General features: G+C 39.6%; 1 protein-coding gene across 1 annotated transcript in view; it reads left to right on the forward strand.

The window, feature by feature from the left end:
* PREP (prolyl endopeptidase) overlaps positions 1-24,100 on the forward strand; it is a 90,973-nt gene that overhangs the window by 48,324 nt on the left and 18,549 nt on the right. The window contains exons 8-9 of the mRNA XM_026036617.1: positions 5,505-5,702; positions 7,272-7,375. Coding sequence (XP_025892402.1) covers positions 5,505-5,702; positions 7,272-7,375 — 302 coding nt within the window. The remainder of the gene's footprint in view (positions 1-5,504; positions 5,703-7,271; positions 7,376-24,100) is intronic.

A 24,100-nucleotide genomic window follows, 5' to 3' on the forward strand; every position in this document is an offset into this window, starting at 1 on the left:
ACAATAATTATAGCAGAAGGCAGTTAATAATTCATTGTCTTGAAAGCCTTGCAGTCAAGTGAGTTTGACTTTTTGTGATCCAGAGATGACAAAGTAATGAATCGCCCTCTGCAAAAGCCATGACTGCAATAATTCAAAGGTTAAATGAGTATTGCTGCTTGTCCAGATGTAATTAGCTGTGTTTGGAGTTGCCTTATAAACACTGTTGTCAGTGATGCTCTATGTCGCATATGTTTCTTTGTCCTGTATACAGATACTCTGTCTGCTGCTCCTTGGTTATCTCCTTTAGCCATCACCTATTTTCTTTTTCAAAGTATTGTTTTGGATTCAGTTTTGCAAAGCTGCCACCACACACATATAGAAATAGTATTTATTTATGATTCGGAATTAATAATTATGAAACTCTGCTGGTGTCTGTTACAATTGTAAAAGGAGAAAATCCATGAAGTGTCATACTGCAGTCTCGGGGAGTGTGCAATAAAGCAGCTAATGGGCTCTGACCAAGAACCAAAGACATTCATGTGCCTCACAGGCAGTATGTGTATAATTTGGTTTCTCAGAGGCTTCAAAAAGTTCATTTTGCTGTAGATTAATTTAGGAAATCTAGGGGGGAAAAGGTGTATTCCTAGCATGAGATTGTAAGCAGGCCTCATCTTAAAACCACAAGCTGTAAAGAGCTATTCTCTCACATCTCACGTTGAACCAGGCTCCCTCATAGGCCCAACAGGCTCTGCGTAGTTCTCAGCAGGGACCATGAGATAAATGTGGAGCCCTTCTGTGAGCTGAAGGGGAAGAAATAAATGGCAGCTCTTTTAAACAAGTGAGTTTAAATCCTCAGGACATTTTGGTGTTTGAGGCTGATTTTCCCCCCTCTGGAGTTTTTTTATAAAGTGTTGCTTTTAGTTTTCAGGGAGCCTGAAATGCAGCTGTAGGAGAAGTTCACGTTTAACATCGAAGTGGCAGTTTAAGTGGCGGCGTCCCTGGAGTGGGTGTTCAGGAGCAGTCAAAGGCCTCTCTAAGTGTTGGATGTGCCCCGAGCGTTGGGGCTGTGGGGTCCCTGCTCCTCAGGCACGGGAGAAACCTGCTGTCTTTAGCACAGCAAATGATTTTGTGTTCTGGATCACCACGGTCTGCTTGACCGGGGTGGCAGCGGGTGACGGGCGCTGTGTGGTGTGAGAACAGCCTCAACAGAGTGTAGAAGTGGGGCAGCCCCCAGGCACGGAGCGAGGCAGCTTGGAAGGCACTGTTGTTGTATTCAGCCCTCTAGTTATGGCCATGGAAAGAAAAACAGAATGAGCCTCTTGAGTAAGGAGGTGCTACCTGAAGCACTAAGAAATGAGCAGGCACCCTGAGCGTACCCGAGACTAGTGAGTGACCTTGAACAGCTCTTTGAATGTCTCCATTTAAAAAGCAGGAGAAGCTCTAGCAACATGCCAGTGCCTTGCAGACACCTGCGCATCAAAGTACAGTGGGTGTAAAGTGCTTCCTTTCCCTGAGCTAGAGTGTACTACCCATTCTGTGCTACAGTATTTCTTCTTCATGCTTCTAACCAGCTAATTCATAGATATTTAAGACTTTGGGAAGGGGAGGGCTCGTATAACTAAGTTGCTATTATATTCCAGCAGTGTAACAAAGACTTCTAAATGCATTTCTACAAGTATAAAGTCTCCGTGCAGTAATTAAAAAAATATTACAGGCCTCCCTTTGGATTTTATTTAATTCTTCTGAATATAGGTTACACTGGAAAATGTAGTGTGAAGACAAGATACCAGACATCCATGATCATCAAACATGTTTGAGATCAGTATTTTGGCACTGTAGCGAAACCAGGAAAGAAAATCTCTAGTCCAGATCCCCAGGTTGTTGATCCTGAATGAAAAGGATGGGCATGAGTGTGAGTAATGCATCATGTTTATCTCAGTTGTCAGAAGGCTTGGTCATTCCTTTTCCCTATTGTGTCTTTAGTAATATCCTTAGCTTTACACAGCAGGGAGTTTGGCTTTCCAAGTGGGGAAATGAGGGGTTTCCTGCTTTCAGTATTAGTGTCTCCAGGTATGTCCATCACTCTGATGCCTGCGCTAAGGGGTTGGAATAGGCGGCTTCCTCTGCTGCTTTTTTATAAAATAAGTCCCTTGCCAGCTGGTTAGCGTTGGCTTTGTTTGTTTGATTTACGGTCTGTAAGACTGGAGATAAGATCCGAAAGAATTTCAGCCTGGAGCTTTTCATTCCTGCCCATTGTCCACTGTAAAGGGAGCCTGTGAAGTGAAGATGAATTTTGAGGTGACGATGAAGGTTTAACTTATAGTCATGCAAACCTGGATGGCTTAAGGCTGACATGGAGTTTCCAAGAGTAAAATCTCTTTAAGTTCCCTGGAAATATAGAGTCATGTGGGATGCTTTCTTCAAAATATAGCAAAACCAAGGAGGCTTCTTGCTGATGCATCAAACTCAACAAGTACATGGAGCTGTCAGTGCAGAGTATGGGAGTAACCTGCTTGCAGCTTGCAGTCAAAAAAGAGCCCTGCTTTATATTTTAACATTGTTTTGTCTTGCTGTGTATTAGTGTTCATTCTTCCAGTAAAGTTTTTCTTCTGTTTCCTTTAGATCTTCTTAAATATTTTTTGTTTTTATTTTGATTTTCACGTTTGAATTACTATTACTACTTACAGTCTGCATTCCTGTATGTTTTGGAGACAATTAGCAATGCACCAAAACCAGTGAAAGTATCCACTCTTCAGTGAAGAATTAACATTCATTGCAATGTAATTTAAAAAAAAAAAATTTCTGAAGCAGTATTTTTTGCTACAGTAGAACTCCAGATTATATATTTGAAGCTTTTCTGAGGGAATCTAAAATCCATTTTATAAAACTCTTGGTGTTGGGAAATCTTAGATATATAAAATTGGAGATTTTAGTTATGGATACTACTGAAAACCCAACGGAGTTTGTATAAGCTCATTCTTACTGCAGAACAATTCTGCAGGCAAAAAAAAAAAGGTGTGTTGCTCTAGTGGTGTTATTTTCTTATTTATATTTTGCATTAGTAAACTAATTATGCGTATGAATGTTCACAGATTTATGCAACAATGATGTGATAAATACTATGTGATAAATGCTGCATATTATCTTTTTTATGTATGTATTCAGCAAGGAATGATTCTGCATTTCAAAACATGTAATTGGATACAACAATTAAGCTTAGAAAGTTTATTTTGTTCTCTAGCTTCACTAAAGAGATTTTAGTCACTCCAGAGCTAAAATTAATGAGTGCTTAGTAATCTGTAAACACTGGTGTGTTCTACTCTTTCTTACTATTTCAGGTCACGGTTTCATGGTTGAAATTTCAATTGGTGTGGTATTCAAGGGCTTTCATGTGAAAATTCGCAGGGTTAGGTTAGAAGTGCATGAGGGACTTGGAGAGTCTGATGAAAAATGATTTCAGACCAGTGTCGTTTCCCAGGTCCTTCAGGAGCAAGCTGCAAGGAAGGCAGATTCTCCAGAGCTATTGGGATTCAGAGCTCCTGGAGAACCTGAGCTGTATATGGAAAAGGGACCGTTAAAGTAGCTAAGCTTTACAGACTAGTGAGTTTTGACCTACAGTGCAGAGAAAGCTTGTCATCCGCAGTGGTGGTGGCACACGATGTGTCTTTGAACTGCTGTGTTTGAAAGCAAGTGCACAATTTGTTTTTTTAGAAGGCTGTACAGTACAACTGTTTGAACGTGCGGTTATTTGGTTTTATAAGGCTTTTAGGAAATTGGAAAGAACTGTTAAAATGTGGGGAAAAAACAGTGTAAAATAGTGTAAAACTGAAATTCAGTCAGTTTTGCTTTCCTTCTGTTTTATTTTCTATATTTTTCCCCTTGACACTGGGATTCTCCAAGTCATAGCACTACTTTGGCATTACAGTGTGACCCAGGCAGTCCTTTCTGATATTTCCTGCTGTTTTCATTCTCTCTATTTCCTTTTTCTGCTTCTGGTAGGTAAGCAAAGACATAGTCCAGGGCTAGTACCTTGCCCGTAATCCTGGTTTGCAATCTGATCCGTGGGGGGAGAAACATCACATCTGGGTTTGAAATAATCTCAGTACCTCACCGAGTCCCACACATTCCTCCTTCCTGATCCCTTTTCTTGACTTTTAATCTCTTGTTTTATCATTTTGAATTCGATTTTGCAAATCAGTAACTGCGAAGACATTGAAATGCTTCTGTTTCAAAGTAAGGCAATTAGTTTCTTAAATGACAGAAATTCCAAGAGGGAAGACGAGGTTTCAGTCTGAGTCCTGTAGAGATGGTTAAATAAAAATAGACTGGTCATGTGGTTACCAAGTGTCTAAATTACAGCCAGCGACTCAGGTGTCATCTAAACTGTAAACCAAGAGGGAATGCGTCACCTGATTTATTCCAGAAGGATGGAAGCCCTGAAGAGCTTGTTCATTCATTTCACAGGATAAGACTCACAGGGGATTTTTGTAAGGGATTTTTAGAAACTGCTCACCCAAATCCTTTTTTTTTTTTTTTCTCTATGTGTGTGTTTAATTTTCCAAAATACAGTTTTTAAAAATGTTGTTCCATGAAGTTCACATTTCTGACTTTTCTCAGGTTCTTCTGAGGAACAAACTTAATCAGAATGTGAAATACAGTGAAATACAGTTTTCGTTCCTGCACAGCTGCACACCAGAGGTGCAGGGCTGTGCAGGGGCTCAGGGCTGTCAGTGGGCAGGCCTAAAGGAGATTTTTTTTTGTACTTCACTTTACAGTGCCGTCTTTTCCTTTCTGCTGTTTAGTGCCCTGTCCCTGCTACCTTAAGAGTCTCAAGAATGCTGTTAAACTATATTAACTTCTTCTTAAATAAGTATTTTTGAAAATCTTGAGGCCTCCCCTCAGAACAGCCCTTTTTCATTGACGTTCAGTAGTGCTCACTTAGAAGAATTCCCTAAGGAATTGGTGGAAACAGATGGGGTGATGACCTCTGGGCCCTGCACTTAATGTGCAGTACAGGATCACATGGCTCCTTGTTCTTACTCCTTTAGCTTGTTTCTAACTGGTAGTGACTGTTTCATTTCCGTGCATGTTCTTAAGTATTCCTGTTATATGTTATATGTTATGGGCAGTTATATGTTTTATTATATGTTTTGGGCAGTGTTGGCATGGAAATATAAGGTATTTAAGAAATATAAGGTATTTAAGAACACCATTGATGCAGAAGTGCTCAAAATGAGAGGAAAAAAAAGTGGCTTTTTTATAGCTATTTAATAATTTAAATAGTTGTTTATGCTTGTATTTGCATAAATTAACTTCAAGAGACAAGATTACTGTGTGTTCAGAGAACTTCAGACTTCAATTTTGTACTCACTTTCTATTTCTGATGGCAAATTTCAAGTCTTAAGAAAACAAGTTAAGTAGATCTCTGAAGGTTTGGTGCAGATATTTACAGGTTTAGGGTCAGTTTATATCTGATTTTTTTTCACCATATTGTCTTTGTTTTTCTCTTCCTCTCTCTGCAGAATGGGTTGCTTGTGTGAGGTCCAACTTCCTGGTTTTGTGCTACCTGCACGATGTGAAGAACGTCCTGCAACTTCATGATCTGACTACGGGTGCACATCTCAAGACTTTTCCATTAGAGGTTGGCAGTATTGTGGGATATAGTGGCCAAAAGAAGGACACGGAAATATTCTATCAGTTCACTTCCTTTTTATCTCCGGGTAAGACTCTCTTGTTTGCTTTCCCTTACCTTTCCCATGGTCCTGTTTCCTCAGGATCTTCTTTCTTTTTAGTAGGCACTAGGTATGTCTACAATAAAGATCAAATGACCTCCCCAGGTAGTGAGTAATGGTTATGCAATGTGAGTAAAATGCCAGCAGGAAATCCTTCATCCCTGAAGCCTTAACAGCAGGTTGATATTTGAGAGATCTGTGTTCAGAAATTGCTCAAAACAAGCTTCTACTGGAGAGGAAGTTTTAGCATTTGTTCTAGGAAGTTCTTGCTTCCTATGGTAAAATATAACTTTACAAATTCTATTGTAGGTCGCACTTATGTTAAATAAAACAATTGCTGCCATGAAAGCAGCAATGAAAAAGCATTATAACTACTTCAAGCCTTAATTATACCGCTAATTACAGTTTTTGCATTTGGAAGTAGTACATCAGATGACTCATTTGACCCAGGAAATACTTAATTAAAGTAAAGACACCCAAACAAATGTTGCTTTAGAGAAGAGGCATGTTTTCTGAATGAAAGAAGATGCTGGCATCTTTTATTATGACTCTGTCTTGTAAAAATTTGTAAGAGAACAAGAATATGCCTTTTTTTAATTTCCTCTTTCTTTGCCACTTGTGGTAAAGAAGGAATTAGGAAACAACTTCTTTTTGGAAATTAATGTCAGTATTAAGATTGTCGCTTTGGATTAAAATCTGTTTTTTTGCCTACCTCTCTGAGTACTCATCCATTAAAATGTGAGAGAGGTACTCTCACACTATCAGATTACATCAGAATTGTAACCTGTAAAAAGAGCAGAGATGGCAAAGTGTATTAACACTTTGAAAGTTTTCAACTGAGAACTAAACTGGTAACTAAAACTGATGATCTTCTACAGGTGGAGAAAATACGGCTTATGTTCATAGCATCTTCTAGCCACTTAAAATAAGCCTTTTAGATCAGACTGAATAGTCAGCATGTTTGTCACTCCTGTTTCAAAAGAGACCAAAATATGTAGAGAGCACTTTACATACTGTGCATTGAAAGACACGAGAGCATCAGTGAGTTGAAGGAGATTGCCCCAAAATAGCACAGAAGACAGTACAGAACTATAAATCAAGGGACGAAATATTCACAAAAGTTAGCTTAAGTCTGGAGAGCTTTGTGAGTTGTCACTTAACTTGTGAATTAGTGCTTGAATTAGTGCAATTACTGTGAGTCATGATTTCATCCGTTATAACAACAACGAATAATTAACATTGTGGATAGTTTTACAAATCATATGTATAGCTGTACCAAATAAGCATAGGAGTTTAAACTCCTTATGCATGTGAATCTTCTTGTGTGCACATACCTTTAAAAAAATAAATATAATTAAATTATTTTAAATTATTAAAAATAACTAAATTATGTTCAGACATATAGTTAACCAGTGTTAACTGAAAGAATTTACCAGGAGCTACTGTTTTTTGTCCTGCTAAGTTGCCTTTGCCATTCATTACTGCACCACAGTGCCTAACCCCTGTCCTTCCAATAACACATGTACACCCAGTTGACAAACTTGCTCTCCATTTTAGGTATTATATATCACTGTGATCTGACCAAAGATGAACTGGAGCCAAGAGTTTTCCGAGAGGTGACTGTAAAAGGATTTGATCCTTCCGCTTACCAGACAATTCAGGTAATAATATGAATCTCTATCTTAATATACTCACACAACAGGTTAACAAAACTGCACTTGGGTAAGGGGGACACGTTTTTTCGTGAGCTTCTGGACTCCTGAGCTTGGAGTAGTGTAAATCTCTGAAGAATTCTACCTTTTTTTTTTTTTGTTAGAAATTGGGAAATGCCCAGCAGGCTCAATCCTCAGTCTTGATTTGAGCCTTTGCACTTGTGTTCTGATTTTCTTTCCATGCTGTGATACTTGTTGTCTTTATTGGTTTAACATCAAATTGCTGCTGCTTTTGCATGTGATAATTTTATCCCATCAGGGCAATTTATCATGGTTCCTGTAAGCAAGTGTGTAGCAGGGCAAGACTTAAGAGGCAGTAGAGGAATAGAGAGTATTTGGAGAAGCCAGTGTCTTTCCCAGCACTTCCACAATTTCCAAGGACACAGTGGGAAGTAGTAAGAATAAATAAAACCCACTCTGCTCCTGCCACTGCCCTGTAAAAAGCAGCATTTTTTTTGCCATGAATTGTCACTATGGTTTTCTGCTCCTAAGCACTCAAGAAGTTGTTGGGAGGAAAGAAGGAAATACTTCTCTGCATTCATAGATGGCATCGAATATGCAGATAGGAAACTGAAAGGAAGGGAAGCAGGAATATGTCTAGTGCTATTAGTAGAAAAATCTTATTCATTCATACTGTGAAAGAATTTCCCATTATAACTACCTATCCAAGAACTGCTGTAGCATATAGTGTTTGCTGTTGCATCAGTGTGATTACACACAGAGCACCTCACTTTGATTTCCATTGCAACAAGTGTAAGTAACCTTCCTGAGGTAAAAATCTATGGGGAATGACTGCATGTGTCTGAGAACCTGGAATATTAGATGTTTAAACGGTTTTGGACAGCACAACATTGTGTTGGTCTGATACTCTGCTGTTTGTGCACGGATTCCTGGAACACTGATGCAGTATTTAATAACCAGTAGTTTTACACCACATTAGTGTTCTAATGTGATCGTTTCCTAAGGTGTTTTTGCCTTGTTTTTTTTTTTTTTTTTGCCTCAAAGGCATCTTGCTTTAGAAGTTTGCACAAGCAGAGGTAAAATGGCAGATGCAGATGGACGGTGATCTGACTGCTAGAACTGAGCTTGGGGAGAAGTGAGCTTGGGGAAACATTTGCAGGGAACTGCTTTGACAGGATCACAGATATTGTAGATAAAATGATTGGGCATAATATACCAGAAGAGGAGTAGGTTTTGCCATTTAACAAAACTTTGGTTAGCCCGTGGTAGGATACTGCATGCTTTGAACTTTAGAGAAAATGTGAAAGTTTGAGGAAGAGTTAATAGAATTTTGTTGGAGTAATTAGGGATATGAAAAACCTACTATCACATGGTGAAGATTAACGTATTTAATCCCTCCAGAAAAAATGAGGTTCATTTGATCACTTTTGTAAAGGATTTTGCATCCCCAGCATAAAGGTAAAGGTGGCATAGAGGGTTTTCTTTTTTATAACAAGATACGATGATTAAAAATAGAAGTAAGCATAGCCTTGAAAAAAGGTGAAATTAGATTTTTTTTCTTAGTCTCTTATTTTAGCATCTGACACATAACACAGGACATAAGTTCCGTAAAAGCAAAAAGAAGGTACTGTCTCTGTGCACAAGGTTGTTATAAACAGCCCCATCTGTTAGTCACTGCATCTGTAGACAGTAAGATGAATTATGTAGAGGACAGTTTGCTAAAAATGTTCTCACGGAGTGTGGGTTGTTACCACCTCCTTCAAATTTATTGCAGAGGTTTCCACAGGTTAACTTTAGGGAATAGTGAGGTGAAAGAGGGAAAGAAAAAGCATTAGTTTCATGAAAGAATGTAATAGAATCATAATGCAGCTATCAAATTCAGAGGAATAGTAATGGAGCACAAATAAACTAGTAAATAAAAAGGATTTAGAAGGAATTGCCTAGAATTAGAGAAAAGGCGTGTGGGGGAAGTGCTTTGTTTTAGTAAATCACATATTTTGAGAAAGAAATGTCTGGAGAATGAAAATCTTATTTTACATTCAAATCAGTTGCATGCTACATTAAAGTGAGGTAATGCGAATGTTTTGAAGGAGGAAGCACCCTGTGCTGTGCCCCTGGACACATTCCCTCCCTGGAACCACCGGCAGAGCTTCTCCCTAGGCTACAATGAGGTGGAAGTCAATATAACTTGACTTGAGGGAAATGTGCAGTTATCCCGAGGGCTGTGCTCTTAAAGAGCACTCTTGGTTTACTACCCATTCGGTTTTACCTTGGGCCATCCAAAATCTGGGAGTCTTTGCCCATTGCTTTCCTCACGTTATCTCTGTGTGGAATCCTCTTGGAAATTGTTTTCCCTCGGAATTCTGTGGAGCAGTTTCCAGCAAGCAGTGAAAGAGGCAGTTTGCCAGAGCCAGGCTGGAGACTGCCTGGTCACATCTGTGGTAACCCAGCCTGCTGGTGCAGAACACCAGAAAAAGAGTGAGGACAGACAGAGATTGCTAACTGCATGAGATAGATGACACTCTGGAACTCATTTCAGGATTTTAGTTTCCATCAGAATTACTAAGTGATATAAAGAAATGTTCTTTGTCTGTGTTGTGATCAATGTCCTTAAGGAAAGACACCCTCTTCACCCCCCTGCAAGGCTCTTCCTTTATTCTCATACAATTAAAGAAATATATGTTAAGCCTAGCAGTCTTTCAAGCTTTGTCTCAACAGCAGGTATGAAGTGTTAATGAGTTGTTGCTCTACAGCAGTCTTTGAACTTGAACTGAAGTATTGAGGTGTCATGTGTTTACAAAGCCTAAGTGGTGGCAACTGGAAGATGCCACAGTGCCTGCTTTTTGCTCCTTTTGGATCAATTTTAAAGCATTCCAGAGATACCTTGTGGCATACATGTGGACCAATGATAAGGTTTCCTGCAGTTTATGGCAGAGGAACAGTTTTATGGTACCTGCAAGTATGTTTGACCCAAGTCAGAAGGAAAAGCCAGTGCATTTTGCACTGAAGATGAGCTGTTTCCAAGTACCTGACATTTACCCCAGGGTAAGAACGTGCCCATAGTTTGTTGGCTTTGATTACCTGACACACTGCAAGCTTGCAGCCTGGCTTGCTGTGCAGCAGCTCGTGCCTGGGCCCTCACCTTAGAAAACCCCTCAATGTGGCCTTCATGAAAAATCCAGACTGTTTAAAATGCTTGCCGCACATCCTGAATTTATCCTGGCTCCTTTTACTAAATGATGAATTAAAGAATGTTAGTAATTTCTCTCTACAAAACGCTTACGGAGATTTGAGGTTGTTTCTCTGCACACTTTTTTCCTTTACGATGGCAGACTTTATCAAAAAGTGGCCTAAATGCACGATGATCATTTATTTTTACAGAAAAAAAAACAGTATTTTTGCAGGAAACTGTAAACAGCACTTTCCATAAGGTGTTTACTGCTTTAAATAAAAAGCAGCCATTAAATAGAACTGTATCTTTACGAACTTGCCAACCAAGCTGTTAGGAGCCTCTCCATATTCACACCTCGCAGGGACACAGGCTTCTGTCCTGGCTCAGGACGCACCTACTTCTCTGCTGGAATGTGGGATTGCGGTGTTGAAATTGCAACAATTACAATGTTGTTTGGCTCTTTTTGCCATTCTTTGAATACCTTCCAGTGCTGTCCTTAAGGTAGTTTGAGATGAACCAAAAATAGATGTACCTATTGGCAGCTGCACTTTGGGTGAGCTCTTGTAAAAGAACTGCAAAACTCATGGCACAAACCTCATTTGATTTGATGGCAGTTGCTGATTTAGACATTGTTGCAGAGATGAAAGAGGGTGAGTGTTAAAAAAGATATTCATTTTTTAGAGCTAGGATGAATTGCCTCCTTTTTGAAAAAAAAAAATTGTATGGGAAGTAATTTTCATAAGAAATTTATTATTTCAGTGTTCTGCCTTCCACCCCCATCCTCCACCTCTTACAGCACTCGTTTTCAAATTATGAGTCATTAATAAGGGAAAATTAGTGAGTCTAATCCCTAGCAGAACTTTATGCCATGGAGTTTGGCACAGTTACTAATCTGTGTTTCAGGAAAATACAACCCTGGGAGAAGATGAGTCAGGCTTGAGATTGATTGGCAGAGCTGTGGGGAGAACTTGTGCACAGCACCTGCCCACGCTATTCCTGGATCTTGCCATTGCTATTAGTGTGTCACTTAATGAGCATGACATTCACTCAATAAAATAAAAATAAGGGTCAGCATGGAATCTCCATGCCCTGTGAAATCTGCAACAGGTTGGGCTTACCTAGCAAAACAAGAGCTGACCTCATTGCTGTTTGGCCACTGTGGGTATAGAGGTGATCTTCTTGTTGTTTCTTCCCTTAACTGAGTGTATGTGCATAAGTTGTTGGAGTTTGGGGAGAATTTGAGTGCCTCGGTTGTGTTTTGTAAGGAAAAAAACCAATTCAGTAAAAGATACAGTGGAGAAAGGGGAGCAGATATGAAGAAACCCCATAGACCTCCTAGGTGCATCTGGGACCGTCAGCTCTCCAGGGAAAACCCCAGGGAGAGCCCCAGCACCTCTGATCCCTGCTGGTGCCTTGACAGTGAGGGGCTTTTCAGCACCAAGGGAACTGTCATAATCTGGAGGACGTCACCAAAATCACATCGACATCTGTGGCGCTGCTGGCTTTGTGCCTGCATGAGCTGAGCTTCTTACCCTCCTGACTGCGTGACGGATGCAAATACCACCTTAATCCACCGTTATCTTCTCTAATTGCAGATCAGTGAGAAAATACTAAATCCAAATGAGGTCCTCTCTTTTTAAGGCCTTAGATTGCTCTAAAGCCAAGAGATTGTGTATTAGAAATGATATGTATTTACAGCCACAGCATGCTCTGTTTTAAGAGGGAAGTTGTCAGTGTGAAGGACTATATGCCTAGAAGAGTATCTGTGAATAAATGAACGTTTCCCCACAAGGACCTTACATGCCCTTGAACTCTCAAATCCTTCTTCCTAAGCAGGTTCGTACCAGGTGGCTGTACCCCCTTTAATTTTAAGCAGCACCGTTTAGTGTACTTCAGGTAATTCACCACAGCAATTTTGGCAGACATGATATTCCCCCGTTGTCTGAAATAGAAGGCAAATCTCTGTATTCTGGATAACAGGTTAAAGTGATACGGTATTGCGTTGCTTCCTGTGCTGATCCAGTTCAAATCCTCTTTTAAGGCTTGGAATCAGCTTGGAGATTCTCTAATTCCAATGTTTCAATAGTTACATTATTTCTTTCTTTGTGATACATGCAGGCAATTGAAGAACTTACTCCAGTGCTACTTAGGATCTGTAGATCCTTCATGCTCAGGATATTATAAAAATGTTTGATTGTTTTATGTATATTGAGGAAGTGACTGCTAGTAGTTGAAGTAAAATCCATTGTGAAATACTGTCTGCTTATTGGAATTTGTGTGTGAACTGGCAGTGGCTTGTTTTGAGCTATTCTAATGGGTAGAGATGCTAGTTGCTATACTTAATTCCAAAGTGCATTCTGGGCACCATTCCTTTCCTAGAATTTCTTAAATACAAGCTGAAATAACATGGATTAAAACATCTGTAAGCACTGAAGCTGATGTACTGAATCCTTTGGTGTATATGGGTTATACCACAAGAGCATGCACAATTATAATTCCTCATGGATTTTTTTCACTTGATAGGCCTTAAATGATTGTGTTGTTACTGATGAAAAAAGTAGTTTTGATTTTTGCAACAAATGACTAAATACATTTTGCCACCAGGAGAGAGGATTAGAGACTTCATTCCTTCAGACACTGTAAATGAATATATTTATTTAAACCTTCAAGTATCTCAGTAGGTAGGTTGGGTACCTACAGATTAAAATGAGAATATTGTTGCTCTAGTGAGAATGTAAGTTCTTTGCGCTCTTTCAGAAATTACTGAAGATGTTTCCCTTCCCTTGATTTTCTCCAGCTTTCATATTCACTCCGGTGATTGATCTCACCTCCAGTAATTAACTATGAACACATTACTATTTTTAATTAACTCCCTTACTCACAAGATAAGTAAAAATTCATTTAATGATTCTCAGTGGGAATCTTCTTTGAGCTTTTGTTCTCCCTTTTGTCTAAGCCTATCGTTGTTATTTCTCAAAGGTAGTGAGTATTATTAACTTCATTTTACAGGATGAGAAACATTCAGATGGTGATTTGTCCATGATTACATGTTGAAGAAACATTCTGTTTGGGATGTGTTTTAATCCAGTTCACTGTTTTAATGCTGGTGTTTCACTTCTCTTTTTGCTGATCCTAAGGGTTGAGCCTTCAGGAGTGGTCTGAAAACATGTTAATCAAGGCCATTAATAAAGTCAGAGTAGAAGTGGTTCTGGCAGACTGGGACGTTTATATTTCAGAGCTACAGGCTCCGTGCCTCTAAACACACAAGTTAGCAATTAGTTAATGCAGTCATATAGTAGGTTTGACCTACAACTGATACAATCTTGAGATTTAAGGTGGTCCAGCAGACTGCACAGAAGGAAACAGAAGTTGCTGCTTCTTTATTTACTTGTGTTTATAACAGCCCTTTGGAGTCATGCACCATGTTCGTGAGCCTGATGAGTGCTGTGCAAACGCAGGCCACAGCAGGGCCCATGCCCGCCCCAACCTGAAGGCAGGAAAGAGCACTAAGTTGTATGTTCATAAGATTAATACAAATAGCTCTGAATTGATTACAGGAGTCAAAAAGTATACTTAGCAAGCTTTATTACCAATGAAAAATACAGATATATATTCTGTTATGTATTACTGCTTGCCTACATTGCTACATTCTATATGTATTAGAGTGTCCTCATAATCTTCTGCTTGCTCTCCTCCCCCAAAGCTGCCCAATGCATCAGGATGTTCTCCCAATGTTCTCCCTAGTTAATTAACATTCCTCATCACAGTGGAAAACAAGCAGGTGGAGTTCAAGTGGTGAATGTGAATGGAACGTGGCAGGTCCAAACGTTGTGGAGAGCTGGAACAGACCTAGTGTAACCAAGTCTTTTGTAATCCTGGTGCCTCTGCAAAGCCAAGGAGGCTTCGTGACTGCTGCTCATGGTTAGGCAGTGACAGCCTATGTTGTACAGTGGCATGGTGACTCCTACTTTTATTGTGAACATAGTTACCTTAGAAAGTGGTGTGTATTAAGCAAAATGGCCATGTAAGAGCTATCAAAATGGCATAATCAAACATCCTAATAATGTGTTGGTGTTCTTAAAGGCTTTCAACACTATACTCTATATTTAACTAAATATAGCAGAGTTTTATGCTTAATAATGGGTAAGACAGATTTAAGCCTCTTATACCTTCTTATCTACACAACTTTTTTCCCCTCACATTGTCATTCAGTAGTCAAAAGATAGGACAGATTAAATACAAAATGATTCAAGAAGCTTTCAAGCAGTTATCAGCTTTTCTATGTGGAAAACTCGTATGAGGCGATTTCTTCAGAAAATTCCTATTTTAGCTTCTGCTGTAGTTGTAGAAGGCCAGAAGTAACATAAATTTCTAAATGACAAAATCTTGGCCCATTTCTCATACTGTTTACTTCAAAGAGAAGGAAGGCGGCCGTTCACTTTTCACCCAGAAGCAGTTCAGTCACTGATGAGATTATTTTTTCTTTGGGGAGCTGTCTGCCTGTGATCCCGTACAAATTCATCAGTGGACAGTTTTATTAAGGATAATGTAGTTTATATCTTCATTTAGCAGCTGATTTGATTTTATCAGCACTGCCCAGAGGTACTGATAGAATATCATCTTTCCTTAGATTAATTATTTCTGCCCTGACCTTGATATACCTCCTGAGAAATTTATGGGACAAAGGAAGCCTTCCAGAAGTAACATTCATATTCATAGCAACTAGCTTTTTTACTATTTAGAAAAATGATATCAAGAAATAGACGATTTTCTTAGTTCTGACTTCTTTTTCTTGCCGATAGGGTAAAAATGATTCTTCCTGCCAGATATTGTTTGGTTTTCAGCCAGTTTATCTGGCTGAAATTTCTTTCTTTCTTTCAAAATTAAAAAAAAATAGTGCACTCTGATCATCATCAGTGGCTGAAAATACACACGATACAGGAAATGTTTTCCCTTCGGGAATATCCCTGCCATTTCCTTCCACTTACCAACTTGTTAAACTGTTACAGAACTCACAGAAGTTGATTTGATCCCAGGCTTTAGATGGTGAGACACTTGACTGTTGAGTGTCATTATTAGCAGTCATCTTCTTTTTGATTCACTTAAAAATCTGTTGAGTTTCCACATGTTGTTTACGTATTGCCCAAGAAAGAAGAGAGCTGACCATAATCTTATGGCTCTAAAGGATGGCATTCTTCTCTTTGTCTTCATTTTTCTTCTGCTCCATTCCAGCAGTGTTACAGGAGCACATCAACACACTTCTTGGTGTTCCTGTTGTGAAGCACTTTGAAGTCTTGTTAAGTCATCTCTCTGGGAATGAGACCATAGAAGGAAGTTTTTGCTTGGTGGCATTATACTAGCTTTGGTGTAATTTTTTCACCCTAACTATTGTTGCAACAAGGTCACCAAAAGTCATCATTATTTTCTGCTTCCTGCTACTTGCTGTGCAATTTTTCTTTGTCTTCTAAAGAGCACTGCAAATCTGAAAACAATAGATGAGCCTGAAGTACTGTCTCCACAGCAGGAGTTTGCCACCAAGAGATCACTGTTGAAATAATAGTATCTGATCCTTGGAATTATTTTCTTCTAGTTTGTTTATCCCAGTTTTTAGGTCTTTAATTTATTCTTTATCATTTTTTTTTTTCTTGGTGCTGCTGTTTGTTTTAAAATCACATAGGGGTACAAGTCAGGAACTTTGAATTCAAAAGATGAAGAATATCACCTATTTTTTCAGTGCTGTTCTAGCCATATGTAGAAACTTTATAAATGTTAGTGATTTTTGATGTCTTTGTTCCTCAGTAGTCAGCCTGACATGTATGAACAGGGTATGATTTTCTAGTGTAGAAAAGACACATTGCCTTTCTGAAATTGTCCAACTACTAAAAGTTATAAAGCAAACTTCTTGGCAAGTGAAACAACTCGGCCAACAACTTGTTTGCCAACAACTTGGCAAACTTCTTGGCAAGTGAAATCCCTAAGTCCTGTTGGGGCCTTGATGCAAATGGGAGTGGTTTGCTACTCATCACTGTCATGGCTGAGTTTGTCCTGCACAACAACTTTTGGATGTCAGTTTGCAAGTGAAACTTGAGCACCTTGTCCAGTTTAGATGCTTCTGCGTTAGAGAGCTGCAGAGAAGCTGGTCATCGTTTTGATGCCAGGGCTGGTAAAAGCTTTAAGTGAGGCTATATTGAGATAACCAAGAAAGTTCTGAGCAAAATAGCGTAGATTTCAGAAGCAATAAAGTTGAATTAGCTGGTCATTCTGAGTACTGAATGTATCTGTTTCTCAGCATGTCCAATTAATATGTGCTATAGCTGCACATAAAGCCACAAATAAGGACAGTTAATTAGGGAGTAGCCTGCCTAAAGCAAGTTCGTACCTTGGCTTACCCCTCGTAAGTTTTTTCTGTGACTTTATTTTGCAATGAGCCTCATTACAACCTGAATTGCCTTTCAGTTGAGGTAAAGGTCAGTGTTTTCTGTTTTCTTATGCCTACACAATATTACAATGAGAATCTCCTGTCAGAACAGTTTCCCTCATGAAGTAAAGCCTAATTTAATGAAGGAAATTGCACTGGCCAACTGTTCCTTTTATCTTTATAATGGTATGCTGCCTCCATTGAGACAGTCTTTTTGTTATCCGAAACTATATTACTCACACTAATATATTTATTGAATGCATAAGCACAGCCTGCATGCTGCGCACTCAGTTTAATGAAGAAAATAGTGTGATTCAAAAGAAGAGCTTGTGCCTTGCCAGCCCTGCGGGGCGTCTGAGCTTTCAGCTGTGTGTTTCTCCTGCCTTTCCCTTCCCTTTTCCTCCCACGGCCCTGGGAGCTCCCTCCCAGCAGTCATTTGCAGCTAGACTTGCTAACTAGGGATTTCTTCTGCAGGACCATCTCCTGGCACGTTGCCTCTGTCAGTGTGAGGCTGCTCTCGGTCCCACTGGGTGGGCAGGGAAACAATTTCTTCTAAAAGGTTTCTTGATTATTTTCGTAATGCTTTTGCAGTTGTCTGTGGTGGTGGTTTTTTTCTGGGTTTTACCTATGTGAATTTTTACTTTGGCCCTTATCCAGTTCTGTATTAAGCAAGCTCTACAAGCAGCGTAGGATTGCTTTGAAGCTAATTTAAGATGCTCAAAGAAGATATTAGAGGATTCCTCTCTGAAGAATGAAAACCTCAGACCCCGTGGAGATGCTGAAAGTTAGTAATAGTTCTTTGCTGCTTCTTTTGTCGTCTGGTCCATCGTGTATGTGTGAATACAAAAACTGGTGGTTAGCGAGGGCTTCTCTTATACCTGGCTATTGTCTGGGTGTCAGAGCAGTCCATGGGGCACTGGCTTCTGGTGTCCCTTGGTGCTTGGTTCTGTGCTACTATGATCTCAAATAGTCATCTTAAATGGTTTTCAGCCCCACGGGAATGTCTTTTTAATGTCTAGGGTGATGGGGATTGAACGGAAATAACTGCAAGATTGAGTCTTGACTCTCTGGGAATCAATGAGATGTTTGCCCAGACATTTCAAGAGAGGGAGAGGGTTTTTCCCTGCTTGCCAGTGCTGCGTGCCCAGTCTTCCTGAAGTGTGGAGCAGCAGCCAGCGGGATGTCTCGTGGGCTCCCTGGGAGGTTGTTGCAATGTAGTGATGTTCAGCCTCAGCATCCCCATCTCCCTACCTAGTTATGGATCTGAACACCCTGACGTCACCTTTCCTGGAGAAAGTTTCCATGTTCAGTTTTCCAGACTTCTTTCTAGTATCGTTGTGAAGAATTTTTTGACTGGTGAGCCTTTAAGAAAGCTTTTGGTGTGTGACTAGGAAAACGAGAGTGACATGGCAGAATTTACTACAGATTCCTTTTTTTTCCCCCCAAACTCTAGACCATGAAAGTTGATATATATCTGATGAAAAAAAAACATCATTTTAGTTAGCAGGGGAAATATTTTATGCAAAACTGCATATAAGATACAGTTTCAAGAAGAAAGACCAAGTGCATGACCACATATTGGTTTTGACAGTGCATTTTTTTTTTCTAGGACCTAATTCCAGAAGCTCCTAAAGACTTTCTTTGATAGTTACAGAAATTGAGGGTGTTCAGGAAGGTATTTCCCTCTGCTCGACTGCAACACAGCTGTGCCTGCTTCACCCCTAGCTGGGTGTGAAGACTGAGCCCAAGGCTGTGTTCCTGCACCACGTTCCCGCGTGGTGGCTGCTCACGGAAGCGCCGCAGGTTTGTGTGAGGGCAGACGTCCTGGTCCCCAAGCAGAGAACAGCAGGAAAATTTCACAGGACCACCACATCCTGTGTTGGTTTCAAAAAATGGTTTGTCTCATTAAAAAGACATTGGAACAACACTCATTTTAAAGGCATCACCTTGGTATTGCTAAGTTTAAGTTAATGAACATAAATTTTCAGTAATTATTCAGTCGTAAATTAGATGCCTTTTTTGTTATACTATGTAAAATTCTTTGACATGCAGCACAGTGGGTGTGAGTCCGACGACAAGTGTAAATCTTACCTGGTTTTGCTCATGCACACAAAGGCATGGAAAGAATAGATAGCTCTGGTATGAGGTAGCTGGTCTTGAAAGAGAGGTTGTAAGAGACATTTTTAGAATCAGTAGTGGCTTTCTGAGATAATTAGCCCACGGTGGCTTAGAGGGTGGTTTAAATTCTCAGAAATCAGCGTTTCTTTTCATCTGTAAAATTCATGTCTTACCTGCAGGAAATAATTCTTTCTGAAAAGCCAAACTAATTACCTTTAAATTGGATTTTAATTCTCTTGGCCATTAATGAGAGAGTCTGAAGAAAAAGCGAATGTAAAAGGTTTCTAGATGTTCAGCTGTTGTTCGTAGCTTAAAAATACATGCACTAGATACGTTCAGATAAGATTGGTATTTTTATTGGTGATATTTTGAAACCTGTATTGAATGTTACTTTTATAACACTAATTTGAAATCTGTACAAATTTGTGGGGGAATGCTTTGGAGAGTTTTTGTTCTGTTTATTTTAAGAAAGGGGATCAAGGTAAAGTGCTTTCAGGTTTACCAGCTTCCTTCCCTGCCCAGCAATTTTAGTTACTTTTATCCCTCAATCTCTCTTCTGTATCATCAGGTAAAACATTTTTGAAAGAGAGAAAAGGTGAAAGTGAAAACTCAGAGATTACTGATTTTTAAGAAATGGAATTTTATGGGTTTTTTTCAGTAGTCTGAAGTATATTTAGGTATATGATGTAATGTGAGTATTTAGGCAAACTAATTTATTTATTGCAATGATTGTATCACATGCTTTAATATTAAAAGGTGGGGATTTCTTGTTTGCCCACAAAAGTAATTGTCAAATATATTTTTAATTCTCTTTGTTATTCTCGAAGTTTGGCTATATTATTTCCATTCAGTGTCTGGCTGTATTATTTCAGTCCAGAAGTGAAAGAAAAACTCTTCCATCTCTATCTTTCAAAACCTTTTAGCTTTTCAAGTGCTAAAATACTCAAAGTCTTTTTTCCTGCCTGCTTGTGGAGAGGGCTGTTCTTGTCATTGAGAGGGGGCGGAAGTAGATAAACTTGGAACTATTTTCAGAAGATTTCTATCTACAACACTGCATGATTGTTCTCCCATTCTCCAAGTGAAGATTAATGTAATAAATGCTGCGTATTTCAAGACAAGGAATGGTTAGGAAAACAATGACCTCCACAGGAATGAATATACAGAACTCTCTTTTTCCTGCCTTCTCCATCCCTAAATAGATTTCCAGATCATAGCACTCAGCCATTAGCTGTATTTATTTGTAGAATTGACCTTATAAACCGTTTTAGAAGTAAACTGCCCGTGTCTTTTGAGGTGGAAAATAGGCGTATTGCTTTGAATTGCGAAGATTTATATAAAATATATCTATATATAAAATATAAATAAAGATACAAATATATATGTATGCAGCAAAGAGCTGCTACTAAGATTGGGGTTTTTTTATGTAGCTTCAGCTACATATTCAGCTTGCATAGCTGAATGCAGTTTGTATTCATGAGTAATTGTGCAGGCAGTGTTGCTAGGTCATGGTAAGAATGGGGGTTATAAATTTTATGCCTCAGGTTCCAGCCTCTGAATATGAACTAATTCTTTCTGGCACTGAGATCCCTCTGCTGTGTGACAGATAGGGGCATTCGTGTGAGCTGAAATTACACTGCAGCCGTTTCAGGGTTACTGTACAGCTCCAGGAGTACTGCTCCTTGGACAGCACAGAGGCTTGCATGGGGTAAGAGTAGCCCAGTAGCCATACAGCATTGCTGGTGCTCTTCTAGAGACTGAAAATATTATTAGCATTTCCCTCCTCCCTCCCACCCATATTACTTATATAGAGTTTCATCATGTGTGTGATCTTGCATCTGAAACACAGTCCTCCATCCTTCTGCCCCCAGAAGCACTTCGTTAATTCGCCCTCCTCTTCTCTGTGCTCCTGGCTGCAGTTACATTAAGAGCCTTATTTGAAGGTGTGTGAGCAGTGAGTAATATAATGCAGCTAGTGCAAGTGAATCACTCGAGCCGTGATAACACAGAAAACAGTAGTACCCTTTTATGAGCATTTACTCCCATGAAAGCTGTCAGCTTCTAAAATTAGGCATGAAGCACCATCATGGGAAATTCTTCCCTTTAGGGCTTGCCCTTTCCAGTTTACCTTAATCTTTCAGATAGAAAGACTTCCCTTTATTGGTTACATGAATAAACCATTGGACTTACTTCAGAGATACCACCTAATTTAAAGGTGAGATTGAATCAGTTGTTGAAAACAGTCTATTTGGAGAAGCTTAAATAGCTTCTCATATTGTGGTATCTCACTGAATTGATTTTCCCCCTCCCACTTGTTCACCCTGGGGGGAAGGTAATCATTATTTTAGCAAAGATAGCAGGAGTGGAAACTTTTAAATCACAAATAGCAGTGTCACCTTGACACATATCTGTTCTTTGTTGCATTTTCACCTAATAAAAAATTACTTAATCTTAACTGACAATGATAAAACTCCTAATGAAATCAGTTTTCAGAGTTAGCAAAAAAAAAAAAAACCTTGGTTAGAAAGAGGGAAGAAAATTAGTAGCATCTTTTAATCATCAGGAAATGACAGGCCAACAGGAGCAACTTACTGGAAACATGGGAGGGCCGGGCGCTCACTCGGTGTAAATCACCAGCAGTGGCGGGAGGTGATCGGGAGCATTTTAGAGCAGTGTCTCTATGTCTCAAATACTTTATTATCTGGAGTGTTCAAGTGAGTGAAGTTTTGCCATGGGAAAGTCTTCTCTTCAGAGCTTGCACTTTCCAGGATACCAACTTGGTATTTGTACGACATGTTATTGTATATACTCAGTATTTATAAATGATATATAATTCTCCATTATATCAACATATATTGTAATACATACACAGTGTATTATATAATGTGTAATATTTCAGTATCTATATACTGTTATGTGTATATTACACGTTACATGGCTAAAAGGAAAATATTTCATGCTCTACTGTGATGAGTTCGGATGAGCACTTGGTGGTTAAAGATGTTGTGACGGGAGCTGAAGATTTCATCTGTGCAAAAATTACCTAAGGCTTTTGTTTTGAAATTTTAGAAGTTACATCTGATGGGTATAGAAATATTAAAAATTATCTGGAATATGCCTGCAAGTTCTGGTGACGCCTCCTGAGGCTTCATGTCTTTATTTGAATTTTTTAAAATTACACAAATCATTATTAAACTAAATTCAAGGTTTTTTTTTTTAATATGCCATGTGGGTTTCTGTGTTGCAGGCAATGCTCAGAATAAACGTGTTGCAGAGAATCATATTTCTGTCAGGGCTCATTAGTTGTAAAAATAGATCCTGTTGATCTTGTGCGCCTATAAAACATGATCAGCCTTGGTTTCCTTTAAGAGCACAGAGGTTTTAAGCACGCAGCTAAATGGTAGACCTGTTGTTCTGTTGCTGCTCACTTTTGTAATCAGACTAGAAGCTGTAAGTAACGAAGCTAAAAACAAAGCAACAAGAACTAGTGACTCAGAGCTCGGGGACGAGCAGTTCACTGCGTTCACCCCCGCACAAAGTTTAGTTTGAATGCCAGAATAAGACATGCTGAATCCCAAATTAGAAAGTGCCCTGGATGCTTGCAGGCGGACGGGTGAATTAGGTTCTGTTAGGCAATTCCCGTAAACGTGTGCGTGTGGAATTCAGCTCCTGAGCGTGTGTGATGCTGCAGCGGCAGAAGGACAAGCGTGAAGGGATCCGGGACGTGGCCCCGTGGGGATGTTTCATGGTGACCCCCTGCAGGCCCGTGGGCCGCTCTGCTCCTTGCAGGGCGGCTTGGCAGTGTCAGCGCTCCTGGTTGCAGCTACTCAGCAGTGCTTGAGAAAACAGTGTGTACTAGGAAGGTATCCACTGTGGTTGGTGCTACCACCCTGGGGTGAAGGGCTCCCTGAGGCAACCTGAAGAGACTGCCTGGTGCCTGGACTCCGGCGTGCACGCTCACCTCCCGTCCTGGAGATGGCCTGAGCACATCAAGCGGCAGCGGGTTTTGCGTTCTCCCCGGAGTTCGGGTGTCCCCTTCCCCCCGACAAGTCAAGCTGAACGTGTATCTGATCTCACCGACCACGGCTGAACCACTAAGGCCCTAACTGGAGAGTCCGTCTGTGAGCGGGTGTGAATTCCCTTCCTGGAGCCTGCACGGCTGGGCTTGCTGGTCATCCCGTTCATCCTACGCGTGCTGGTTGCAATTCTTAAGCACTCATGTTGGGTATAGTCCTGCCTTTGTGAATTTATGGTGCAGTCTCTTTCCTTTTGCCTGTTTTCACTATTTATCTATTTCACTGTATATCTGTTTCACTATTTATGAACAGTCCTTTTCCCTATTCAAAGTTTATCGTTTCGGTTTGAATTTGGTATTTGAAAGTCAAAGTTAAGAAATGTTGTTAGTGCAAATGTATTGATACAGAAGATACGATACTGTGACTTTTTAATAGCTTTGGCATCCTAGTTGTGATTAAATTTATGTTTTTACAGGTGAAGGCTGCTGCACTGACCACAGGAGAAGCATTTTCTATGATTTCAGCACTACAGGCCTTTAAAGTTTTATATACTTGCTTGGAAGTCGCATAGTCTGTTCTTGCTGATGTAACCTTCAGTGAGATCTCCCTGAAATATGACCTGATCATGAGTTTATTTCCTCTCTGACTGCTGTTCTAGTGTCTGAAATTCTGAATTATTAAAAACTAGAAATTTTTAAAAATTAAAATTTTAAATTATAAATCTGTTTTATCTCCATTTATTCTCCTTCCATGCCCAGGTTTTGTTTTCTCATGTTTAATGAACTACAGGTCTCTTGAGTTTTTGTAATAGCATTTTTTACTTAGTAATATGAGAGAATTACGTCGTTTTTGTAGCAGCCTTGTATGTAAAACTGGCAGATATGATGTGTCAAGATGTTACAGTTGTAACAGTAACACGTTACAGCCCTGCCTTCCTATTGTCTTCCTTTGACTTGTTTTCCAGAGATGTCAAGCAACAAAATAGGTTAACA

Source organism: Nothoprocta perdicaria, unplaced genomic scaffold (genome assembly GCF_003342845.1).
Source record: "Nothoprocta perdicaria isolate Ctin4 unplaced genomic scaffold, notPer1 scaffold_182, whole genome shotgun sequence".
Lineage (NCBI taxonomy): Eukaryota > Metazoa > Chordata > Aves > Tinamiformes > Tinamidae > Nothoprocta > Nothoprocta perdicaria.